The sequence below is a fragment of the Dipteris shenzhenensis genome, chromosome 4 (assembly GCF_047967505.1).
Source record: "Dipteris shenzhenensis isolate YYH24624 ecotype China chromosome 4, Dip_SZ_1.0, whole genome shotgun sequence".
Taxonomy (NCBI): Eukaryota; Viridiplantae; Streptophyta; class Polypodiopsida; order Gleicheniales; family Dipteridaceae; genus Dipteris; species Dipteris shenzhenensis.
In genome coordinates, this window is record NC_141599.1 from 30,188,526 (window position 1) to 30,210,748 (window position 22,223).

At 43.8% G+C, this 22,223-nt stretch overlaps 1 protein-coding gene across 1 annotated transcript in view; it reads right to left on the reverse strand.

Moving 5' to 3' along the window:
• The window catches only part of LOC147902707 (methionine aminopeptidase 2B-like), a 58,384-nt gene that overhangs the window by 2,423 nt on the left and 33,738 nt on the right, over window positions 1-22,223 (reverse strand). The window contains exons 5-11 of the mRNA XM_087373710.1: window positions 19,832-19,931; window positions 19,453-19,598; window positions 19,259-19,350; window positions 19,043-19,137; window positions 18,766-18,862; window positions 18,484-18,627; window positions 18,171-18,388 (exon numbers count right to left, since the gene is read on the reverse strand). Of these exons, the coding sequence (XP_087229836.1) occupies window positions 18,171-18,388; window positions 18,484-18,627; window positions 18,766-18,862; window positions 19,043-19,137; window positions 19,259-19,350; window positions 19,453-19,598; window positions 19,832-19,931 (892 nt within the window). The remainder of the gene's footprint in view (window positions 1-18,170; window positions 18,389-18,483; window positions 18,628-18,765; window positions 18,863-19,042; window positions 19,138-19,258; window positions 19,351-19,452; window positions 19,599-19,831; window positions 19,932-22,223) is intronic.

A 22,223-nucleotide genomic window follows, 5' to 3' on the forward strand; every position in this document is an offset into this window, starting at 1 on the left:
AGGCTTAGTGAATTGGGGCTGCGTGCTTAGTTGCAGGGAAGGTCTCCCAGATGCAACTTGTAATCATTTCACTATGAAATATAAAGAAATACCGAAAGGGGCGCCACGGTGTTTGGGGCCAATCGGGTGCACTTGTCTATGTTTGTTGAGCAGGGGCATTCTAGCCTCCATCCCTTTTTCAGTGGTTTTGTTTGTGAACAAATGGGTAAATGCCAAATGGTGATCATGCAATGGTTAATGGTTGTGATATATGCTTTGTGAGCTGTAAATAAGTGCTGAAGTGATTAAAGGTTTAGTTCCACTGCCCTCTGAGTGATTAGAGGCCGGTTTCATTGGTTCCATTGCCGGGATACCACACACTCTTTCTCAAGAGGTGGGCCTCGGTAGTTTGGTGGAAGGATATCTTTGCTGCACTTTTTGACAGCTGAATATTACAACCCTAAACATGGTGAGTACCCATAAGCAAGAGAGCTCCACAACTCCTCAAAGGAGAAGGCAAGAAATTCTTAATGATCCAGCTGCAGGGAGCACAACAATAGCCTTTTGAGCAGGCCACACATGAAGCTACAACTGAGCTCAACGGTGATACTAGTTCTAGCAGTGAGTCAGATGATGCTACTATGTTGAATACATAGCTTGCAAGTGCAGTGACTGCTTTAACTCAGCTAACTCAAAATTTGGCTCAGACTGTGCAAACAAATGCCAAGAAGAAGAAGAAATCAAGAAAGCACAAGCACGGAAAGAGTGAGTACACACATGCATCAGCTTCTCATGGTGGACCGCACACTCATGCATCAGTTTCCCATGAGGGACAGCCATCAAAAATGACTCAGAAAGTGACTTCCAAGAGAGAGGAATCACCCAAAAGAGCACTTGAGAAAGAGGTACAAAAAGTACAGCCAGTGCAACAGTAAGAGCAGCCAGCACAAGGCCTTGGTTTGGGTACTTCTACTCCTCAAAATAATAATGTGCAGTCCATAAATGTGGCTCAACCACCTCAGCCATATTTGAGGCAGCAACATTCTATCTTTGATGCTATGTTGATTTCACCGCCAATTGGGCATAGAAAGCAAGCCATGTATGACAATGTGGGAATGCAGCCAGGCATGCAAGCCACAGCACATGCTCCCATGCCTAATGTTCAGCCAAGCATGGCTCTCCCTAGTGAAGGGAATGCTGCAAATATACAGCCATCTTTGGGACAGCCAATAGCAAATGTATATAAAGAATTTAAGGATGGTGGTTCTCATGTCAAGTTTGATACATATAATGGAGTACAGGAGAGGTACAAAGCCCTCACATTCCTTCAACAGTTTGATGCTGCATTTCTTGGGGGTTTGTTTACAGAAGCATCCAAGATGAGGAAGGTTGCCACATTTTTGAACGGCAATGCACTTAAGTGGTACACCAACCTTATGCTTCATGGAGATGCACCTACTACTTGGCTGGAATTTAAGCAAGTATTCTCTTCTACTTGGCTTACTCCAACTTTTGAAGTTGAAGTACTTTCACACTGGCATGACTTGTCATACAAACTTTGCAAGAATCTTGATGATTACACCCAAAGGTTTTGGGATGTTTTGCTGCCATTGAGCTCTTATAGGCATGTTTCTTTGAAAGAGCAAATAGAGAGAAACTGTTGTGGATTGCCTAGTGAGCTACGTGATTATTGCATCAAAACCAAGGTGGATTCTATGACTCAATTAATTGAGAATGCAAGGACAGCATATGCATGGATGCAGGAGAAGAATTTGGGCTTTATGGACAGCAAGAAAGAAGACAACAAACGGGCTGCCAAACACCAGGATAAGGACATCAAATCTAAAAATAAAAATTATGGCAAACGACCGTTTCAAAAGGGAGGAAAAGCCCAATTCAAAGCTAGTCAAAGGCATGGACAGCCTAATAAACAGCCCCGTACCAAGTTATCTGATGAAGAGAAAAAGTCACTCATGGAGCAAAACAAATGTTTTATATGCAAAGGAGAGGGACACCGCTCTTATGATTGCCCATCCAAGAAAAGAGACAGGTCAGATGATGATAAGAATGGTGATAAACAGGCTGATGGGAGGGCAAAAGGCCTAAACCTTCCGCAGGACTTCTTCCACATGTGATTGGGAGTTTGCCACATGCACATGATGAAGAGGAAACGAAAAAGACTGAGATGTGCAGAGCATGGGGAAAAATCAGAAATCAGAATTGTTTGTTTTTCTTTGATTCTGGGGCAAAGGCGAATTTCATAACTCCTGATATGGCAGGAAGGCTTGGCATCAAGCCTGAGGAAATGGGGCCATCCAGCATGTGTGATATGTTAGAATTATAGATATAATTCAGCAGTGACCAATGTAATATAATAAGCTAGTTAGGGGCACTTTTCCCTCTTTAAGAGGTTTTTCCCCCTAACCGCAGTTAGTTCACTAACTATGGTTAGTGACTACTAAGGTTTTGTCACTAGGACAAAACCTGATCTTTTCCTTCAGTGTGTTGTACTCTCACTCTCTTCTATTGCAACTAAGCTTTCAGCTTCCAAGCTTCCAGCTCTCACACTCTCTCTTGCTCTCTCTCACTCACTTTATACTCACATTTGGTATCAGAGCGGGTTCAAGAGCTTCGGGCTCCCTGCTCCCTTCAAGCACCACCCCTTTGCTTCACGTTTCAGCTTGCTCCAACTCGTCCGTACAGTCCGTACGACTGTACGGAATTCGACGTACTGCTGCCGTACATTGTTCGTACTGCCTCCGTACAGCTCCCGTAAAGACTTCCGTACAGGTCCGTTGCAGCGCCGTACATCGTCCGTACATATTCCGTACAGCAACCGTACAGGTCGCCGTACCTGCGCTACAACATCCGTACAATTTGGCCGTACAGTTGGATTCCGTACCTACGCTGACAGTTTCGTACTTGCCGTACAGCCCGTACGTACTGTACCGTACCACCTGTACCCTTCCTAGATTTGCGTACATTTCTGTACTTTCAGATTTGTATTTGCAGATTTACACAGGTTGCCTTCAGCCACAGGTGTTCTTTGGCAGGCACATCTTGCAGAAAACCATAGTTTGGTTCAGTTGTTTGGTAGTACATTTGGGGCATTTGTATATTGCAGACATTGCAATCATTGTGCAGTTTTGGAGCTACATCTGGAGCAAAATTGCAGATTTTGTTTAAAATTTGGGGCTTTTACAGACAGATCTGCAGATCTAGTCTGAAATTTGGGGCTTTTGTTCAAAAATTGCAGATTTGGGGCTTTTAGTAATTTTGCCCCTTTCTGGCTGCAATTTCAAGCCACAAATTGGGGCTTTTGTGTTGAGAGAGCATTTTTTGGAGTATTCAGTACATACTGCCTTTCTTGGAGTGTTTGATGCACTTTTGGCAGATTTTGGAGAGTTTTTTATGCTTGGACAGATTTCTGACAGTGCAAGTACAGAAATCTAAGTTGCATTTACAGCCCGTGCTTGGCTGTGTTTTTTGGAAGTTGTGCATTCCATTCCCAGTAAGGGAATTCAGCTCTGTATCTGCTTCAATCTTTTTCTCAAAAATGGCCCATCAAAATCAGAATGAGTTTCCGTTTGGTGGTCTTTCACAAGAAGACAAGTTGGATGGTACCAACTACTCCCTCTGGAGTTTCATGGTACGTAATATTCTGATTTCTCGAAATCTATGGGATTATGTCAATGGGGATGAGATCCAACCAGCAGATATTGCACCTGCTACCCCTCCTCAGCAAGGAGGTGGAAGAGGTCGTGCACAGGGTGCAGCTGCAGGACAAGTTGTTGGTGCAGCTACAGTCAATACTCCATAGCAGAAGAGATGGGATTCACCGGATGCCTTAGCTTTGTCATGCATCTCTCTTTCAGTGAAAAGATCTATCATTCCGCATATCCGGTCGTGTAAGACCTCCAGGGCAGCGTGGGATATCTTGGAAAGCATGTATGCAGCACGGAATGATGCCAGGGTATCTTTCTTAAAAAGAGAGTTGAGCAATACACATATGGAGGAGGGTGACTCCATGTCAGTCCACCTCACAAAGCTACAGGATCTCAAAGAGCAATTGTTAAACATAGATGAAATTATTCCTGATTCAGAGATGATTACAACCACTCTGAATTCTCTTCCTGAGTCTTATCTCAGCTTTCACACTTCGCTGAACTTATCATTGAGGGGGGGTGCAAATCCCCTCACTTTTCATGAGTTGATAGGACTTCTGCTTCAGGAAGAGCAGACGAGGAAAATTTTGGCTTCACGTGCAGGTGAACAAGCCATGCTCTCAAAATTTAAATAAAAAACAAAAGGACAGGCAAAGACATCAGCAAATCAGCCTTCCAGTGGGTCAGGACAGCCTTCACAAAAGGCTAAAAATGATGCAAGTAAGCCCAAAAAGAAGGGTTTTTGTCACTACTGCAAAAAGCCAGGTCATCACATAGCAGAATGCAGGAAAAGGCTTGCAAAAGAAAAGAAAAACAGCTCAGGTATGGCTGTTTCAGATTCAGCCCCTCATGCATCTGACAGTGGGGATGCTGCAGCCAACTTTGTTGGTCAAGATTATGCCTTTTTATCTTGCATTTCAGATTCTAGATTGGCTGTTCCAGATGCTCGGGATAGTACAGCCTCTTGCAGTGATGATACATATGCATTTTTGACTTGCAGCTTTGACTCTTCTACAGATGCATCTGCTTTCAGTGTTAATGAAACACTGAACACATGGTATTTTGACAGCGGTGCATCCAAGCACATCACTTCTAAGAAGTGTCTTTTTACTTCCTTGCATCCACCTCCTGTTGGTAAGAAAGTCACTTGTGCCAACAACTCCTCATATTCAGTACGTGGCACAGGAGAGGTTGAGCTCACTGCCATTGATGGCTCAATTTTCAGACTTTTAGATGTCTTATATGTGCCTGGCATAACCAACAAAAATCTCCTTTCAGTGTCCACTCTTAACAGAGGGGGATTTCAGGTCATCTTTGAGGATGACAAATGTGCTGTCCGAGACAAGGAAGCTAACTATGCCTTAAGGTTATCTGGTACTCTGCTGCGTGGACTTTTTCAGCTTGATATTTTTGAGAAAAGAGCAGCCCATGCTCTGGCAGTTTCTACCCCTACAGCTGCCATGCAAAATGCAGAATTATGGCATGCCAGATATGGCCACATGCATTACAACAGCTTGATGACACTTCAGAAATTTTCAATGGTTGATGCATTGCCACCTCTTGAGATACCTCCTCCACATGCCTGTGAAGGGTGCATTTTAGGTAAGATGCATAGATTCCCCTTCAAGGATGGTTCAGTTAAAGCTGTTCGCAAATTGCAGCTTATACACAGTGATGTCTGTGGTCCCATGAGGACTCCGTCTTTGGGTGGTCATCTCTACTTTGTTACATTTATTGATGACTACTCCAATTTTACTTGGGTTTATGGGCTGAAAAAGAAATCTGAAGTGTTCACGGTGTTTAAACACTTTTCAGCCATGGTTGAAAATGAAACCGGACTCAAGATACAGACATTACGCACGGATAGAGGTGGAGAATACCTATCTGCAGAATTTGATGCTTTTCTCAAGGGCAAGGGTATTGTGCATCAGCTCACAGTCAGGCTAACCCCTCAGCAAAATGGCAAAGCTGAGAGAAAAATAGAACCCTCATGGAGATGGACAGATGTATGCTGAAAAGCAAACACATGCCTCATAAATTCTGGCTAGAGGGTTTGATGTGTGCCAATTACATTTTGAACAGGGCTCCCACTAAGGCTTTAAAAACAAAAACTCCTTTTGAGGTCTGGAATGACAGGAAGCCTTCAGTGGATCACTTCCGAGTCTTTGGATGCCTTGCTTATGCACATGTGCCAGTTGAATTTAGGCACAAATTGTCAGATAAAGCCATCAAATGCATATTTGTTGGATACAGTGCAGAAAGCAAGGGGTATCGTCTCTACAATCCTGCTACACGCAAAATCATAGTAAGTAGAGATGTGATATTTTCTGAAAATTCAGCTCACACTCAGGCTGAATTTCAAATGCCTTCGTCTTCAGAGGATGTCTTTGAGGGGTTGCTACCCATTGCTTTGGGTTCCCCTGCTGATTTTTCTGATCCAAATCAGAATTTACAGCAACCTCCTGATGCTTCAGTTCCACCACAGGATGTCTTGCCCCCTCCACAGGCAGTGGAACAGGTGGTGCAGCAAGAAATTGCAGACATACATGCAGCAAAAACAGTCCCAAACTGGCTGTTACAGACTCTCAGGGAGAGTAAACTTGATGCTCCGTTACCTGGCAGGACTCGCAGTGCAGCACGGCACATGGAAGGTGCTAATTCAGTGGAATCAGCATATGCAAGTACTCTCCTTGATGAGGAGGAGCCTGCCACATTTGAAGAGGCAAAGGATAATGTGCATTGGATGAATGCCATGCACGATGAGTTGCAGTCCATTGCAAAAAATCAGACTTGGGATGTTGTGGACTTGCCACAGGGTAAACATGCCATTGGCACACGATGGGTATTTAAAGTCAAACGGAAGCCAGATGGCTCCATTGACAGATATAAGGCTAGGCTGGTTGCTAAGGGCTATGCTCAGAAAAAGGGCATAGATTATGAGGAGACATTCGCTCCTACATCCCGGATGACCACCATCTGATCAGTAATTGCAATGGCTGCACATTTTGAGTGGAATGTTCATCAGTTGGACATAAAAACAGCCTTCTTAAATGGGGACTTGCTGGAAGAGGTGTATGTCAAACCACCTCCGGGCTTTGAAATTACAGCAAATGCACTTCAAGTATGCAAGCTCAATAAAGCTTTATATGGGCTGAAACAGGCCCCTCGTGCATGGATGCCAAGATACATGCCTTTTTTACCAGCAAGGGGCTGCACAATAGTCCTACTGAGAGCACCCTCTACATCAAGATGGATGGGGGGGAAATCTTAGTCATCCTTCTTTATGTCGATGACTTACTGCTCACAGGGTCCAATGAAGAAAAAATTGCAGATTTCAAAGCTGATTTGCAGACCAACTGTGACATGTCAGATTTGGGGCTGCTTCACTTTTATTTGGGGATCCAGTTCTCTCATGAGAGACGTGGCACTGTTATGTCTCAGTCCAAGTATGTTCAGAAACTCTTGGACAGATTTAACATGCAAGAGTGCAAGCCCATATCCACTCCTATGGAACCGGGGCTGAAACTCACAAAGCATGATGCAGGAGAATCAGTTGATGCCACACTTTACAGTCAGGCTGTTGGATGCCTCATATATCTCTGCAACACTAGACCTGATATTCAGTTTGCAGTATCTCAGGTGAGCAGGTACATGCACAGCCCAAAAACTATGCATTGGCAGGCAGTTAAGCGCATCTTCCTTTATTTGCAGGGCACAAAGTCTTTTGGCTTACTATTTCCCAGGGGGGGTGACTTGCAGATGCATGCCTACAGTGATTCAGATTGGGCTGGTGATTATGACACTAGGCAGTCCACTAGTGGCAATTGTTTCTTTTTGGGTAGATCTTGTATTTCATGGCTGAGCAAGAAACAATCTACAGTGGCTACCTCATCATGTGAAGCTGAGTACAGGGCAGCTTTCACAGCAACAGTTGAATGTGTCTGGCTGCGACGTCTATTTGCTGATCTTCATCTGTCTTTGGAGGGTCCCTCTCCACAATTCTCACTGATAGTCAGAGTGCCATTGCAGTAGCAAAGAATCCAATGTTTCATGCTCGCACGAAACACATCGAGGGTCACTATCACTACGTCAGAGAGAAGTTGCATGCAGGAGAGATCAGTATGATCTTTGTGTCCACACATGACAACGTTGCAGATATTTTCACCAAAGCACTACCACGTGAAAAGTTTGAGGCATTTCGCAGTGCCCTGAACTTATATCCGTTTGGTGATTGATCAGCCTTGTACATGACATTGGCACTGCAGGGGGGTGTTAGAATTATAGATATAATTCAGCAGTGACTAATGTAATATATAAGCTAGTTAGGGACACTTTTCCCTCTTTAAGAGGTTTTTCCCCCTAACCGCAGTTAATTCACTAACTATGGTTAGTGACTACTAAGGTTTTGTCACTAGGACAAAACCTTATCTTTTCCTTCAGTGTGTTGTACTCTCACTCTCTTCTATTGCAACTAAGCTTTCAGCTTCCAAGCTTCCAGCTCTCACACTCTCTTGCTCTCTCTCACTCACTTTATACTCACATGATATGGCCAACCCTGAACTCAACACACCTGCCACTCCTTTCATTGGCAAGTTGAGGATGCATATCCAGGGATATCAGGATGCAGAGGACATCTACATTATGCCTTTGCCAGAGTGTGATGCTTTGCTTGGGATGCCTTGGATGTACAGGGTGGGGGCTGATGTGCAGATGAGAAACAAGAAGATTTCTTTAACTCATAGAGGCAAAAATCATGTACTTCATATAAAGTTGAAAGGGGAGTCCATCCCTGTAGTTTCAGCTTCTTGTATTTCCAATGTAATAAAGCGTCATATTTCAGTGTACTTGATTTTTGTCAAAGAGGACAGCCAACTAGTTCAGGAAGGCTCTACTCTTTCTGCTTTAGATAGAGAAAGGGCTGCTTTTATTTCAGATTTTCAGGATTGTTTCTCAGATGCACTTCCTCAAGAATTACCTCCCAAGAGGCCCGAGGATCATCAAATTGATATAATTCCAGGAAGCTCACCGCCTAATATGCCTCCCTATCGTGTCAGTAAGGCACAACAGGAAGAGATAATGTCACAAGTGAAGGAACTCTTGGAAAAGGAATTAATACAGCCAAGTAATTCTCCTTACTGTTCCCCTGTGTTGCTTGTGCAAAAGAAGGATGGCAGTTGGAGAATGTGTATTGATTATAGGGCTTTGAATAAAGTCACAATTAAGAACCGTTTTCCAATTCCACGCATTGATGATATATTGGATCGGTTGGAAGGTTCCTCAATGTTCAGTCGTATTGACCTTAAAAGTGGATACCATCAGATAAGGATACGGCCTAAAGATGTCTACAAGACTGCCTTCCGCACTTCATTTGGCTTATATGAGTTCCTTGTAATGCCTTTTGATTTGACTAATGCACCTGCCACTTTCAATAGAATGATGGACAGAATTTTTAGAGCACACAGAAAGTTTGTCGGCACTTTCTTCGATGACATCATTGTGTTCTCTAAAAATGAGTAGGAGCACAGGAAACACCTCACTATTGTGTTTCAAGAGTTGAAAAGACAGAAGCTATTAGTAAACACCAAGAAAAGTGAGTTCTTTATGCATGAGATTCATTTTCTCGGTCATAGAGTGTCAAAGGATGGAGTCAAGATGGATCCTGCAAAAGTTGAGGCCATAAGGAGTTGGCCAATTTTGAAAAATCTGCATGAAGTCAGAAGCTTTCTTGAGTTGTGTTCATACTATCGGAGGTTTATAAAGTACTTTGCAGAAATTGCTTCTCCCTTGCATGCTTTACAAAAGAAAGCTGTACCGTTTCGGTGGGGACCAAAGGAAAATGCAGCTTTAGAAGAGCTGAAGCAAAAGTTGTGTTCTGAACCCGTTATTATCTTGCCAGATCTTGCAAAACCCTTTGCTGTAACTTGTGATGCATGTGGGAACAGCATAGGAGGCACTTTGATGCAAGATGGCAGAGTGGTTGCAGAGTGGTTGCATATGAGAGTAGAGTTCTCAAAGATGCTGAATTGTACTTGCAGACATACGAGAAGGAAATGTTAGCAGTGTTACATGCTTTGACCACATGGAAACATTACCTTCTTGGAGCTGATTTTTATGTGCAAACAGATCATCAGTCACTTAGATATTTTCTCACGCACAGAAAATTATCTGAAAAGCACATGAGATGGGCTAACTTCCTCTCAATGTTTCATTTTCAAATTGTACATGTGCCGGGTAACAAAAATGTCATGGCTGATGCACTTTCCAGGAAACCACAGCCTGAAGCAGTCTCCAAGAAACCCAGTGTTTCAGCAGTGAGCATTGCTTACAACAATGTGTTAGATGTGATTAAAGATCAATATGTTAATGATGCTGATTTTTCAACTATTTATGATCAGCTTTCTGATGGTCAAAGGCATGATCACTATATGTTGAAAGAGGGTTTCATTTTGATGCATGGACGACTCTGTGTCACTGATCAGATGCGACAGAAAGTCATAATGGAAAGTCATGCTCCTCCATATGTAGGACATAGGGGAATTACAGCAACAATTACAGCAGTGGAGCAATACTTTTATTGGCCATCTTTGAGGAAAGATGTGGAAGAATATGTGAGAACATGCATGGTTTGTCAGAAAGTAAAGTTTGACAGGCAGAAGGCACCTGGGTTGTTACACCCTTTGACAATTCCAGATAGACCATGGCAAAGCATAGCTATGGATTTTGTGTTTGATCTTCCACGTACTCCTACTGGACATGATGGATTGTGGACAATAATTTGCAGGTTTAGCAAACAAGCCCACTTCGTGCCAGTAAGAAAGAAAATTACAGCAGATCAAATGGCCAAATTGTTTCTGCAGCATGTCTTCAAGTATCATGGGATGCCTGAATCCATAATCAGTGATAGAGCTCCGAGGATGACCAGCCTCTTTTGGAGAGGGCTGTTTGAAAATATGGGCACTACGCTGAATTTTTCGTCATCTTTTCACCCTCAGTCTGATGGACAATCGGAGCAGGAAAACTCTACCATCTTGGATATGTTTAAATGCTATGTCTCAGACCACAAAAGCAAATGGGAGCATTATTTGCCTTTGCTGGAATATGCTTACAATAATACGGTGCACACATCCACACGTAAAGCACCTTTTGAAATAGTGGAAGGTGCCAGAAAGATGCCTCCCATTTTGCATACAAAAGAGAAAATCTTCAAAGCTGATCGTTTTGTGGGAAGCCTTGAAGAGGCTTACAAGAAGATCAAATATGCCTTGCAAAGAAGTCAGGACAAGCAGAAAAGAGCAGCAGATAAGCACCACAGGGAATTGGTATTCACAAAAGGTGATTGGGTTTTGCTGCGTTTTCAGAAGGCAAGGCTGAAAAATAAGAAAGGCAAGGAAAGCTTGTACACAAAGCTGAACATGCGTTACTATGGTCCTTTCCAGGTTTCTGAAAAGATAAACGAGGTAGCTTACAAGCTGAAGTTGCCTCCGCATTGGAAGATACATAATGCCTTTCATGTGAGCTTATTAAAGCTATATCATTGAGATATTCCCGAGGATTTACCTGATGAGGTGCAGCCTGAAGTGGAAGAACAAGATGAACTTCTGGTCCCAGAGCAGATTCTAGCACACAGAGATAGAAAGCTCAAGGGTAAAGTTATCCGTCGCTACTTGGTAAAATTTCAAAATTACCCATCACTTGATGCGAAATGAATGGAGGAAGGTGAACTGGCAAATTCACCTGGGATATTGCAGCTTTACCTTGATGCTTTCCAGTTAGAGCCGACTGCGGTCCGAGCTCCTATAGGTAGTTCAGCAGAGCGAGCGTCTGGAGCATTACCTGGTGTTTGAGAGGAGGGTAGCACCTCCACTCCCTCAGTACAGACGGGCTCACCATGATTTCATGAGGTCGCTTGATGACACTGTATGTTTCATCCGAGATACTGAGCTGACAGTATTTCTGCTGTGAGACTTCATGATATTGATGCATCTTGACTACTGATCGCCGAGGATCACATAGATTTTGAGCAGTGTATATGGATGGATGCATGCCTCTCCTAGCCATATTTTCACTGTCTCTAAATACTATAGCTGCCGCTTTCTTGTATACTCTATTATGCTATATTTCATGCTCACTCCTGTGTTTTGGGACAGCAAACTATGGTTTGCTGTTTCAAGAGAGGGGTACGTCACGGGGGCGTGAAATTCTAAGTACTTTAATGTACTACAAGACCGTGACAACTTTGGTTTTAAAAGTCCAAGCATGGGCTTAATAATGGGTAATTAAACGCGGCATGGTGCCTAGCACATAAGCGTAATTAATTCCTAGGCCCAAAGGCATTCCAAGGAATTAAAAGAGTGGTTGTTGGGAAATGATGATGTGGCATTTTTAATGGGCCCCTTAGAGGGCCATGTACCTTCAGTGGCCCCCCTAGAGTTCCAGGTGGCTCTAGTGCCTTCTACACGCTCCTTTACCATTCCTGGACCTTCCTGGGCCTTCTAAACTTCACATGTGTGGTTTTCTCTCTCATCTTCTCCCTTTGTTGAGATTTTGGACTGGTTTTTCAGCCTCCTTCAGCTGAATTCCGTTTTTCTTCATAACTCCTCACCCATTTGGATTCCTCGACTTCCGTTTGGCCCAATGGCTTCCCCTCTGCCTCCCCTTCGTAGTGATATGCTTTTCCCTCCGTGCGTTTGGTAGAACGGGCAGAGCTGAGCACTTCTTTTCTTGCTCGAATTTGCAAAAGTGGCTTTTTCTGGACCATTTTGCTTCTACCGCCTCCTGGGCCTCTCCTCTTGCAAAGCTACATCTTTCTGTTGAATTTCGAGTGGTCCCACGCGCTGGTTGACTGGTGTTTCTCAGTTTTGGAGGACTTTCCGGCGATGAAACTTCTCCAAAACCTTCTCAATGCATTTCTCTCTGAAGCACGCTTCTTTTGAGCCCAAGAACTCCCATTTCTTCGCGACAGAAGTGCTTCTTTTCGCATTTTTCAATGGAATTCTTGCTGGTCGGCTCTTGTAAATGCTCTTTCTTCATGCCTTTGCACTCCTCTTTGGCTAAGAATGCAATTGGGCATTGGCTACTATGTCCTCTTGGCGATTGAGGACTTTGTTCGAGTTTTCAGGGCTTGGTGAGTTGTGATTTTGCTGCTGCAATTTCTTTTTGCCATAAGCTATTGGTTGGCCTCGTGTGCCGCCTCTTTCTTGGCTCACAAGTGCCCAGGCAGTGCTACATGATCATTCTTTGGTTGGGTACTTTGCTGATTTTATTTTGGAGCTTTGAAAAGCTTGGTGAATGCCATCTGGAAACCACTCAAAGAGAGTGCAACTGGGGTGCAGTGTGATTGCATCTGGACAGCCAATGGAATTGCACTCGGAAAAGAGAATGCCTTTGGGTTGAGCCTATGGGTTAAGTGCACTTATGTGATGGTGTTCTATGCTTGAAAGCCTTGCGAAGGCTTAGTGAATTGGGACTGCGTGCTCAATTGCAGGGAAGGTCTCCCAGATGCAACTTGTAATCATTTCACTATGAAATATAAAGAAATACCGAAAGGGGCGCCACGGTGTTTGGGACCAATCGGGTGCACTTGTCTATGTTTGTTGAGCAGGGGCATTCTAGCCTCCATCCCTTTTTCAGTGGTTTTGTTTGTGAACAAATGGGTAAATGCCAAATGGTGATCATGCAATGGTTAATGGTTGTGATATATGCTTTGTGAGCTGTAAATAAGTGCTGAAGTGATTAAAGGTTTAGTTCCACTACCCTCTGAGTGATTAGAGGCCGGTTTCACACACACACTCTCTTTTTTTTTGGGTGAAAATTTTGATGGTTTATATTACTAGTTGGCTATCCCAAAAAGGGAGGTATGCCAAATTACGTCAACAGAAAATCTCACTATATGACAAGTATACACATGTTCTATATAATCAGTTTGCAGACAATCAAACAGAGATTGCTGCAAAGAGCGCCTAAAAAAAGAGGAAGTGAAAAATGTAGGATCACCGACTAGATTGCTTGGCCAGCTGCTAAGTATATTGAAAGTAGCTAATAATAGGCCAGTTGATCTAACGGCTTAGAATGTGCCACATGGCTCTATAGAGTCCATAGTGCCCAGTAACGAACCCAAGTGAAAACAAATCACACTCCTGTAGGGGTGGATGAATCCCAAAAAGCCAGAAGAGCTTCCCAAAGGTAGCATAGTTCTCCAACGCTGCCCAAGGAAGCTGAAGAAATCACAAGTATGGGGACAATGCCAAAGAAGATGAGGCACAAACTCCCGCAGAGCCAAACACCTACGGCAAACAGCTAGAGGAATAGTTCTGCGTGCCAAAAGTTGCCCAAATGGAAGAACCTCCAGTAGAACTCGCCACAAAAAAACCTGTTGTCGGGGGGGGATTTTCAAATTCCAAATCTGTCTCAATCTTTTCCACCACCATTTCCAGGACGATTCATTTGCCAAAGCTGATTCGCTTTTTGAGAAACCCATGGCGGAGGCAGAAGTACTTTATATAAAGAAGAGACAGTAATATGTGACAGCCTCAAAGGACAGCAAGATGACCCTGGTGAAGAAAGAGTTCAATCCTGAAGACGGTCCTCAAACTTTAATGGCGGAACAGGTTGAAAAAGCTTGAGCATACCAGTAATAGTTTGCCACATGAAACGGTAATGCATTCCAAGACCAAATTTTGCAGCAGCCAAAGGAAAAGAAAGGATGGTTCCATCGTCATGAATCACACACACACACTCACTCACTCACTCACTCAAATGCAGGATTCAAATCAACACTTCCTCCCTCATCACCAAGAAAAGGTTTTCCAGTTCAACCTGAGAATTTAAAAGCTTATTTAACCTATGCATTGAAACCTGGGTCTAGGGGCAAAATATTTTTTTCGCTCATCAACAAAATAAATGCAAAAAAATCGATTTATGGCATGGGGCTTGAGGGATTACAACTTTGGTCCAACCGGTTGTCCTTCATGGCTATCCAGCATGGGAACCAATGCTAGCTAGGGAGGGTAGAAAGAAAAGTGGATTTCAACCAAGGAACTAGAAGTAAATATTAAATATCCTCGTCAATTATTGTTGGCTGAAATAAGTTTTCGTCAATAAAAAGGAGAAGCTATGTGCCACTACATTTGTTGGGTTTTACCCAAGACTTGAGTGATCTGTTGGATATTATGGACACATGAATGTGCCAGCCATGTTTTGTTGGACCATGGTTGGCCACAACAGGCCAAACAATTCCAGCCCAGCTGGTGGCAGTCAAGCTGCCTAATAGTGTAGTGGCAAAATGGAAGGCTCTTCTTATGGTTTACTGCATCGGTCCATTCCTACTCCTTGGGGTCCCACTAGGCATATTTTATGCAGACACATAAAGCAAAACTATACGATACAGATGGGGATGCCTTGGCCTTTTATGTGCACTTTAGGGACGTGTGGGTAGAAGTTGTGCATTTCCCCAATGCTTGGAGAAACTTTTGCCAAAGATTGCAGCATTGTTGGACAAGATGGTGTGTGTCCACCACTGTAAAATGGGAATTCTAACAGATTTTGCATCTTGTGGGACACGAATGTCCCCACGCTGTAATCTTATTCCGTTACTGTGAATAACGTTGCCATTGGCAATGCTTTTATAAGCTTAAATGGGGTCTTTTTGCTGGTGTTTATTCTGAATGCCAGAAATATGGGCATATGGCCTCATAATGTCCCTTGGCTTTGCACAAGATGCCTTTGAAAGCAATGCTTGCCTCAATGCAAAAAGACGACACCAGCTATTGTTGTCCAGGACATTGGACAAAGGAAAGGCCAAGATTACTCCTGCTAGTAATGATAATGGATCTATGCCTTCTGCAGCTCAAGCAAAAGCTAAGGGAAAAAGGTTGGTAAACTGCGAGAAAAATTGTCTCAGTTAGAAGGCCCTTCCACGTCGTGCATCGACTAGTGCATCCTCTAGTGGACTACCCTGGCTGAGAATTCTGGCCTTGGCATTACAGGGGCTGCAGTGACTGCGAGTCGTACCCTTTTCCCAAACGATGAAGTTGCCATGTTATTACTTGGTCAACAAGATGTGGTGTCACATCGGGATGTCTTGGATCATGAGGTTGACATGCAGCCTTGATTTTGCTCCTTTGTGTGATAGTGTGTGTAACATATCTATAAATATGTCTACACAAATAAAATGTGACTTACAATGTACAAGGGTTAGCAGCCCGATATATTGGCCTTACATGAGCATAATCAGCATGGTTATGCAGGCCGAACAGGGCACACTCTGCAAGATATGATATTTGCCATGCAGATGACAACTCGTTGTCTGGCATGGTAGTTCTTGTAAAACATGTTCTTCAGCCTGTTATGGCCTTGAATGACTGAGAAGTTTGATGGATTGTCATGCAATGTCTTCTGCAACGAGAGAGAATTGAGTTTGCCTCTATTTATGCCCCGCAATCTTTGTACTATAGAGCATTAATCTCGCAAGCTATGTAGCGGTATCCTTAGAGGGATTTCGATAAAGCTCCGCATCCAGGAGATAATACTTCTGGTCATTCGCACATACTAGCCTTGTCACATTGATGTTAAATATGCATGGACTGCCTTTGTTACCAATACGTAATCCGTGAGTATGGCAAGAACTACACTAAAAGCACTTGTCAGGACTTGACTCAAATCAGTCACTTGCAGGAATTATATGATGCTGATTCTACTTGCCTATGTCAAGCTACACAATTTTTAAGGTTGATAAGTGGTAACCCATGGCCAGGCAGAGGGCTCTTACTAATAAGGGCGCTCCTCCAATTTTAAAAAAAGGTTTCCACTATAAGAGGCAAAGTGACAATATTTGCCGAGTTAAAAATGTGGATAGTAGCTAGACCAATTCATGGGCATAGCTGGCTCAGGCCTGTGTTAGCCATTATGTTGAGCAGTGTAGGCATGTTGTTTCACGTACACATGACATAATGTCCACATGACAGGAACTTCTTCAATATGTTAGTTCAATTCTGTCTCCTGGGCTATGGAAATTGAAGCTCCTTTCAAGGATAAAGAATTAAAGATGCCATCAAATCATGTGGCAAATGGAAATCTCCGCATTAGGATGGTCAACATATGCCAACTAGTTGGAAAAAAGGATTGATTAAATTATTCCCTAAAAAGCATTTGTGTGAATCATGCCTGTCACCTACAAGCTACTTGCTAAGATGATATAGTGAGCTGTATCAAAGGTTTCTTGCATGCGGGTTTACACCCTAAAAAGTATGGGTTCATTCCCCGTAGACATATTACAGATAATATTGCCAATGCTTATGTGGGGATTGAAAATGCGAAGTACACTAAGTAGGATGTTCTAATATTGCAGATGGATATTGCTAAAGGTTTTGATACTGTATAATGGGATTTCATCTCATAGACCATGCAATCACTGGGATTTGGGGGAAAATTGCAGCATATTATTTACTGGCTCTATCAATATAGTAAAGCTGTTGGCATTCTAGCTGGTGATTTTACAACTCTATCTTTGTTCAGTAAATCAAGGCTGCCCTCTTAGTGAGCTGTCATATGCAATAGCTACTCATCCGATGCTTCAATACATGGATCACTTGGTAGCTATAAGTGCATTGCATGGGTTACAGATGCAAGGAAGAAGATCGCTGATCGCCCCAGCTTATGCTAATGATTCCTTCTTCACTCCCCAGAAAATAGAGGGATCTTTCATGCCTCATGGGTGCTTTATTTTTATATGGTTTGGCAGCTGGCTTGCAAGTGAATTTTCAAAATTCTAAGCTCCTAGCCTGGGAAAATTGTCTTGCCTTCTCAACTTGTGCGTCATTTGGGTTACCCTTTGTGTTGGACAGTTACTCGCCGCCAGCATATGGACTCGGTGCTCAACCAGCTGAAAAAGAAACTGGAATAATAGAAGTTGGCTACCTGGCCTTCACATGTCCATTTTCGCTAGTCCAATCAATCTTGGTTGCCTACATACAGTTTTATTTGCCCTTGATGATGTTTGCATCGACGTGCTATGACATCCCCACCAATATCATTGATGCCCAATGGTGGGTGTAGACCATAGTATAAAACAAAGGCTCTCACACATACATATCCAGTGTCCACACACCCATGTGCACTTGACCATCCATTTATAAAAGTCTTAATCCTGAATTTTTATCAGCACTCCGGAGGTGAAGAGCAGACTCTGCCCTGACAAAGCCTAGATGGCTAATCAAACTGTAGTCTGCATTCTCTTCATTGAGGCCACAGCTACTTGTCGAGACTACAATATTGTATTTTAATCTCTCAAACAAGCATTTCTATGCATAAAATGCTTAGAAAAGATAGCAATGCACGCTTAGGATATAAAGAATTTATCGCAATATCAGCAGGCCACACATGGACGAATACTTTACAAGGTGAAATTTGCACGTCAGCTAATACAACAGGAACACATCATTGTTTGTAGCTCCAAACACTAACAGTATAGCATCAAACGGTACAACATTATCTATGTAGCAGAGAATGACGTGAATTGCAAAAACAGACCTGAACAATGCCAGCATCACATAGATTCTTCAAAGCCATCAAGTATTTGGTTTCTCCAAGGCGATCTAAGTAGCGACGGCAAAAGGCCAAAGTTGAGAAGTGCTTGTCTATAGTTCCTAGAAGCTGCTTAGCCCGTGGCAATCTCAAGGGTACATGGCCAACATCAAAGTTTTTCATGTAATAGCTGCACTCCAGGTCTTCCCTAACATAGCCTTTTCCTGCTCACATAACAAACCACACGTAAAGTTCAGAATTCAAATGATAAAAGAGTTGAAGGATTCCCAGCTTTTGAGTTAAAAGAGTTGAAACAAACCAGTGGATGCGAAAGTTTCAATGGCAAAGAACTCTCCCTCCTCCATCTTTGTTTGTTCACCACCTTTAACAATAGGCACAGATTTGTCCGCGTGGATTTGATATGGCCCAATACTATGTCCATTTAAATTTCTTACACTTTTAACTGCAAAGTCTCCATACACAGACTGTAAGAAAACATCTTATGGATACCCTATACCAGAGAGTTTCCAGACAGCAACATTAAATTGTCGGCAGCTCAGGAAGGAAACTATTAACCACAAAACCCTACTACCTCACACACCTTGATATGTTTTGCCATTTATCTCCACTTCATATGACTCCATCACCTCCTGAATAGCTGCACCGATATCCCCAAGCCTGACATCTATACCTGCTTCCTGGAATCACAAATCATGTCAACAATTATAAAGAGGGATTTTCCTTGTGACATTGTCCCTTTTGCAGATCTGAGCAGCTTTTATGCTTCTATAACATCGCAAGACCTGCTTGAAGCTATTGCTGCTAAAAATGGGCTTCAAGCAAACGACTTCAACAGACAGGCAAGGGTAGATCTATACTCGAATGCCTGTATTTGTGGCTTCTCTAGAAGCTTCCAAGAGAGGATCAAACATAGGATTGAAAGCTACAGTGAAAGCACAATCAATTATGCGACCTGACCAAAACAATTCATCACCATTAGCAACTCTAAACAAACCATCGAGGGAGACGAAAAAACCTGCAATTTAGAAAACAAATGGAAACTTGTCACAAGGCAGTCAAAGCTGTCCTGATACCTTCAACCTGGGTCCCAAAATCCAATTTCATAACATCATCGTATTGAAGCACAGTTTTGTCACCACCATTGGGTGTCCAGTGTGCAGCTACCCTGACAATATAACACAGACGGCAATCTTCAGCAATCCTCCCTCAAATATGGGTAAAATTCTAGCTACATATTCTATGTTCTGAAGCATGATTATTGAATTACCAATTCAGGGAGCAGCCTGTAGGAAAGGCAATGCCTGCCCGTAAACCATTTTCAGCAATAAGCTTGCGCACCATATTCTCAAGCGTTTCACATAAGTCGATCATAAGCACTCCTGGTTTTGCATACTTTCGCATGAATTTCCTCACCTTGAAGCAATAACACAACGATTAGACATTGATTACTCCTTAAGTCAGCCTACTTGCAACAAAGAGAGACAATTGTTCCTTGAACAACACATCTGAATAGTCTTCTGTTTCCATTACAAATAAGCACTTTTGCATGATCTGTCTCTTTGCACAAAGGAGGCATCCTGGAGTTGTTCCTCCATCTTATGTATGAGCAAGCAACTCATAAGTATCTCAAAGGATGAAGATTGTACCTGTCTATGCACTTCTGCACCCTGCCGTACAGCATTGTACATGGGCTTTTCTAATCTTTCTTGCTCTCTTTTCTCCTCGGACGTTGTTCTCCATACATTGCTGTGCAGATTGCAACAAAATCAGGGAAGTTTTCACAGCAGTCTCAACTAGACTCATTCTCTGAATGGTATAACCTCTTACCACATTCCACATACATGTAATAAACATGTGAAAAGCACACCCAACCTTGTGGGATCTAAGCTTTACAGAAGCAATTTTAGAATTATACTACATCAACTCTAGAAAGAATAGACCAAAGACCCTATTACAAACATTTGTCTTCTTCATGACTACGCATGATACAATAGCAAACTCTTATCACATGTCAAAAAACCTTAAATAAACTATTAAAAATCGCACTCTTAGTAAGAAAAAAGATCACCCCGGCAGCGGTTGAGGAGAAGGGGATCTAGTGCGCCTGATCAGCAGGGCGGGCCTGTGACTATCCCTATTCATCCCCTCCCCTCTCCATAACCACCCCCTCCTTCCCCCCTCGCCACTACTGCTATGGTCATCCTCATCACCCCGCCCCCCTCCCCTTGCCTCCCTCCGTCGAGCCCTCCCCCTCCATAGCAGCTTCTTCAGCCTTCCCCCCTCCTACCCCCCTATCGAACCTGCCTGGACTCCCCTGCCAATAGGCAAGGGCACGACCGCGTCCCCCTCCTCTTCCTCGTCTTAGTGCCCTATCCCTCTCCCTTCTTAGCCCTCCCATTCCGGGTAGGATTCAGAGGTAAGGGACTTGCCCTCCCAGTCAGTAGCTCCCAAACTCCAGCCTAGGCGCCTTCTCCCGAGGGACTTTTGGAGATTGGGGCCCTAGAACTACCTAGAGATCCCAGACTCTTACCCTCTGCCACTGGAGGTGACGCTCAAGATCTTGCAGCCCCAAAAAGGGGGGGTTCGATCAGTGTAGTGGGCTCCCAGACGCATCCAGTTTGGCGATTCCAGTTCGCCTCCACACAATTGGAGAAGTGGACCCCAGTGGTGTTTGATGCTATGATGGGGGATCATATCTCACGCATGATGGACGATTGGATGGGTCCACAGGGACTAGATCTTTGGCACACCCATGGTGCTGAAGTGAATTTCCAGTTGAGCTTCACAAGGGAGAAGCCGATCCAGGATTGATAGTAGGGGATATCAGATTGCCGCCTGAGGCAAGGATTGATCATGCACACTATTGGCCACTCCAAAAGTGTGATGAGATGTTCGGAGTGGACGTCTCCTTCATGTTGTAGTGGGCACGGAAGATTGGCATAGAGCCGGTGTCCACCATGGTACGTAGACGCATGGACATGGACTACTCGCCCTCCAAACCCCCGTCAAAGTCACAAAAGGCAATTTTTTTGGAACACGCACCCACTTACAGGAGAGCCTTGTTTCCTACTTCCTCGTCCTCATGAGTTGGACCATAGTGAGTTAGAATGTGTACGGGCTCCACGACCGTGCACGTAGTCAATCGCAGTACCTAATCCTTTGGCAAGAGTTGCACAGGGCAGTGGTAGGGCGAGCAGTGGACGTCCTTTTGATACAGGAGCACATGTTCTTAGCACCAGACATCCGACGGCACCATCACCTTCTTCTGGGGAGAGGCCCGGAGGTGTGTCTCCTACCGTAGGACGGAGCGGAGAGGTCTACATCTCGGTTTCCCAAGCAGAGTCTACGATTAGGGTGAGCTTATCCCAAAGCGGGTAGTTTGTATGGGAGGAGAGTCTAGGATTGGGATCCTGAATGTGTATGCCCCAGCGTGCAGACAGCACCGTCCGGCCTTTTGAAGGAGGCTGACAGAGTGTTTTCCATATGTTAACTCCTAGATCGTTGGAGGAGACTTCAACAACCTAGAGGTTGGGGAGAACAAGCAGGGGGTGCATCCTTTTCTGAGATGCCAGCAGAGCACAACGGAGCACATGGGAGAAGTTCATCTTCATGATCATTGGTAGAGACCCAAGGAGAGAGCCACAGTTCAGCAAGATCCCTAGCAGCCTTCTCTTCTCATTCGACTAGAGACGACATGATGGATTGCTTCTATGTTGCGGATTGGGCACTCCACAGAGGTGGCTCTACAGGGATTCTAGCAAGCACCACGATGTCAGACCACTCTCCAGTAATATTATACCTCAACATGGTCTTCCCAAAAGGGGGTCCGCATTTCAGAGGACCTACTGCAAGAGGATGAGATTAAGCTGGGTATTGCAGAGATTTGGCAGCAGCCAGAGTCAATCTCCTCTAAGCGCTTGGCTTCATGGGTGGCAGATGCGATTCAAAGGAGCAGTGAGGAGTTGCAATCTCACGCCCTGAGACGGAGGAGGGCTCTTCAAGAGCGTGAGCATGCACTGCGACGAGACCTCACCTCCA